The sequence below is a fragment of the Cajanus cajan genome, chromosome 4, assembly GCF_000230855.2.
Source record: "Cajanus cajan strain Asha chromosome 4, NIPB_CcT2T_4, whole genome shotgun sequence".
NCBI lineage: Eukaryota > Viridiplantae > Streptophyta > Magnoliopsida > Fabales > Fabaceae > Cajanus > Cajanus cajan.
The window spans coordinates 6,119,676-6,124,174 of NC_138520.1; the positions used below are offsets into that span (position 1 = coordinate 6,119,676).

Below are 4,499 nucleotides of genomic sequence, written 5' to 3' on the forward strand. Positions count from 1 at the left end.
TCATTGGAGATAATTAGTCGATTTCTTTTATAGAGATTAATGATTGAGAACAAAGTCTGGTGAAAACAAAATATAACTATACTTCTATAATTTAATTTCTATCTTACTTATATCATTTTCAATATAATTATACATGTATACCATTTCCGATATATTTCTCATACGTAGACCTCAGAGGTTTGTTTTTATTTATTTATTTATTGTATTTTCTTTTATTTTCTCATATTCAAGTTTACAAGAATGATATTCACGGAAATTTTTTTTTAAAATGATTCTTTTAAAACAACATAATTTTGTAAAATGATTTTTTTTATTATTATAAATATAACGATCAAGTTATATTAAAACATATTATATTATAAATTATAAGTTACTATGTTTTTCTTTTATAACATTATAATATCTTCGGTCTTTTTCATACAGGGAGATTAAAAAAGTTTTCATGATAGCACCAACATCAAGCAGTGTCTTATTGTGATGAGCTAATGAAAATAATCTGCTATTTAAATAATGTCGTGACAAAGTATATAGATTATGTTTAATGACTAAGCTCTAAAGCCTATCATTTAATACTCGGATTCAAATGATGGCCTCTCTTGAAAAACATAAATCATGGTTCCTTATTTAAGGGATGAACATTGTTGATGAAAACTTATCGTGTTGGAATAGGAAACACGACAGACAATTTCGAACCTTGTTGATCTGAATAAACTATTTGAGTAACATGCTTTTGCACTGTTTTATCTAATTTTTATTATTATTTTGACTTTTTTCTTGGCTCTATTTTCTTAGGTCCTAAGTCCTGATCCGTGTCTTTAATCGCCATCATTGCTCCATTGTAATTGATTAGAGGAGGAAGGAGCTTGAAAAGAAAGTGTTGCTTAACGTTCACAAGAAGAAAAATACAGATGCATGGTTAGACACGAGGCTTTCTTTCCGAAAATATATTATTCTTATAACATATTTTATAATTTACTTTCTCTCATTTTTCTTATCACATTACTTTTCTTATTTTATATTTTTCTTTTTCTTTTTTTTATCCAGCTTATTTATAAAAATATATTATTATAGTTTCTCATTTCTATACGCTTCTAGAAAGTAATAAGTGATGATGGCCGATAAAATAAAGTAATAAGTGTTGGGCCAGGCTGAAATAGAAATATGGATCTATCTCTATATATATTTTCTAAAGAACTGCTTAATACCATAAGATTGATGGGAATCAAGACGAAAGAATTATTGTTTAGTTTTTGCTAGTTTTAATCGGTGTTTAATTTAAATTTACACGTTAGTTGGTCTAACTAGTATTACAAATAATTATCAAATTTTAAGTTCTCAAATTTAAATATCGAGTTTGATAAAAAAAAATGTTAAAAAAATATAACTTTAATGTAATCAAAATCTTAAAACGGATTAATTTTTGAGGAAATGTTTTCTACTGAATTACTACAACTTTTAAAATTTTATGAGGAAATTTAACTTAGTAATGTACACAATAGAAAATTATATTAAAATTAAAGTTCATTAGCAAAATAAAATTCTGTATTTAACTAGTTCAACTACGCCCACAAATTTTATAGTTCCTTTGTGAATCCATGTTTGAGACTGCTTACCTGTATCTGTGTTGCACGCTTGCACTGCAACAAATAGTAATACAATGCTTGTACTTATATGGATTTAGTAAAAGTTAGAAATATACTACTCTGCTATTGGCTCTCTGTTCTTGTTACTTTCTGCCTTTTCTGTCACGGTTTCAGATAAGGATACTGCGGGCCTAGGGCGTGCATGCTTTGTGTTCTTTTGATCAGAAATGTTTCATAATTTTCCACGCACCTTTGACAAGCCAACAGAAATTACATTTACCTTTATTTTTTTGCTTCACAATGTGTCAACTGTCTTACAATAAATCAACAGCAAAAGCTGGCTTTAGAAGGAGAAAGACATGTTCTCCACTAATATATATTCTTATTTAGCCTGTTGAGCCGATTATTAATCATGTTATAGCATGACAAATATAAGTGATTCAGCAATAAATTTAAAATACTATACCATCTAGAATTTAACTTTAGGAGACGAGAACCGTGACGCCTATATATTCTTATTTTACCATATAAAATCCCCCAACAAACTATAGAAGTGAAGGATCGAGTTGCGTGCTACAGTTGCATGCACCAACCAGTCAACCACCATAATTCTTTCTACTAATAAAGCAAGGAGAACACAAATAAAGCAGGAATCCTTCATATAAATTGATTATAGTTAAATATACAACATTGACGATGGTAGTGACTAGTGATTAATAAATGATAGGAATTGAATAACTGGAAACAGAAACAAAACAAAACAACCTTTGTTGAATCTTATTCTTATGCATCCACACACACAAGAGAATGAAAGTAAAGAAGAAAACATTCAGTGTTGATTGATGAAATGAGCAATTCGGTTGAGCAAAGTCTTGGCCTTGTCGCAATGAGGGTTGAAGATGTGAAAGACGTGATCCTCCCCTAGAGTCTCATAGAACTGAGCGTTTCCTTTCCAAGCACTATTAGTCAACATCTTATGATAAAGCTTCCCCCTTTCCCTCAGTATATCGTTCTCAGCCACAACAACAAGCACCTTGTGGCAAGCCACCCCTTCAACACTGGGAGCCTCCTCCACAAAGGGGTTAATCAAAGGGTCATCGTTCCCTTTATCCGAAGGACAAACAAAACCCCACCACTTATCCACCATCTTCCTCCTCTCATCATCACTCACCTCAACTCCAATCGCTTCCTTCCCCCAGAAATAAGGGTTCACCATCACAAAACCCTTCAAACCAAAACCCTTAACATTGTCCATCTTTAAGGCCATGTAGTGTCCTAGGTTGGCACCCGCGCTGTCCCCGGCCAAGAAAACTCTCTCGAAGTCAGCGTTGACCCTCAGCCAGTCTTCGTGGTCTCTACCATGGGCCGCCACCCACTGGATCGCCGCCCAAGAGTCGTGGTACGCGGTTGGGAGTGGGTGCTCCGGCGCTAACCGGTAATTGACGGAGAGAGCGACGACGTTGGCCTCGGCCACCAGCCTGTTGAGGGAGTTGTGGTAAAGAGGGTCGGCGGCGGAAGAGATGCAGAAGGCGCCGCCGTGAAAGTAGAGAACTAACGGAAGCTTGGCGGTTTGGGGAGTGGAATTGGGACGGTAGAGCCTGCCTGTGACACCGGTTTCGGGGATGATGAGGATGTCTTTGGAGAGAACGTCGGTGTCGGAATCGTGGCCGGCGGGAGCTACCTGGGTTCCCGCGAGTCTCTCGACGGTGCCGTCTTTGTGCACTCGAAGGTACGGAGGAACCTCCACCGAGATTTCTGGGTTGGTCGGAACGTCCATGTGGGACTTGTGAAACAGAGAGAGAGTAGAGTCTCAGAACTCAGAACTCAGAAGACAAAAACACCAGCTTTTATGTTCCACTTTCCACTTTCCACTTTCCGCCTTATCTTATATTGCTCTCTACTGTCTACACACATTTTAAAATATATATACTTATGATAAATGTAATAAAAATATTGAAGTAAATATAAATTATAAAAATCAAATATATTTAAGTATAGGTGTAAAGTTGATTTTTATTTAATCCCAAGCAAGCGTGTGGTTCAGCGGTAGGGGTTGATCCATGCTTAAGCAAGGTCAGAGGTTCGAATCCTACCTTGTGTATGCAGCCGCGTTAAATCTTGGGGCCAACTATCCACGCGGTGGACACTCCAGAGATGAAAAAAAAAAGTTGATTTTTATTTTGTTATTATAAATTGCATTGTTGTTTGTTGGCATATGAGAGCTGTTTGTAATGGATGATTCAGGTGTTTGACTAGGAAAGCTTTTCTGCGTTAGACTTCTAACTTCCAAATCCATGGCGTCCTCGTGCCTGCCATCTTCTTTCTTTATTTATTCCCTTCCCTCTAACAATGAACAAAGTTATAGCATTCGGAAAATCATATTTTTATTTTTCTATATAATCTTCCTTACTTTTAATTTTTTTTTCATAAACTGTTTTATTATCATAATACAAGTAATATTTTTATTAAACGAACCCACTATTTTAGTAAAATTATATCCAAAAGATAGAGTTGTTTTTCATTTTTTTTATTGCATTTTAATATTGTATTATGTTTGTATTTGTTAAAGTAGTTTGTAAATTCTATTTTTCCTATTAACATGTATTTCAAAATTAATAAGGTCTAAAGGAATTTATGATTTCACGAAAAATTTATAAGTTATAAATTAAGAATTGAAAAAAATGAAAGTATATATAGACTTATTGATTAAATTAAAAACATTTATAAGATTGGTTGATAACTTAATTAATTAATATAAAATAAAATAAAAAAAACATTTATTTGTTTGCCAATGAGTGTGAGAGAATAAAAAAAATAGATAAAATAATTTTTAAATTAAAAAAAGGTAAAAAAAATAATTTTAAATAAATTAATAAAAGATAAAAAATAAAAAAAAGGGGGAAAAATCAAGAATTT

At 33.3% G+C, this 4,499-nt stretch overlaps 1 protein-coding gene across 1 annotated transcript; it reads right to left on the reverse strand.

Moving 5' to 3' along the window:
- Window positions 1–2,225: 2,225 nt before the first annotated feature.
- On the reverse strand, window positions 2,226–3,483 carry LOC109802518 (putative carboxylesterase 2). Its single transcript, XM_020363914.3, has one exon. It carries the CDS (start codon window positions 3,358–3,360, stop codon window positions 2,413–2,415), a length of 948 nt encoding a protein of 315 aa, XP_020219503.1. The 5' UTR covers window positions 3,361–3,483; the 3' UTR covers window positions 2,226–2,412.
- Between the last annotated feature and the right edge of the window lie 1,016 nt (window positions 3,484–4,499).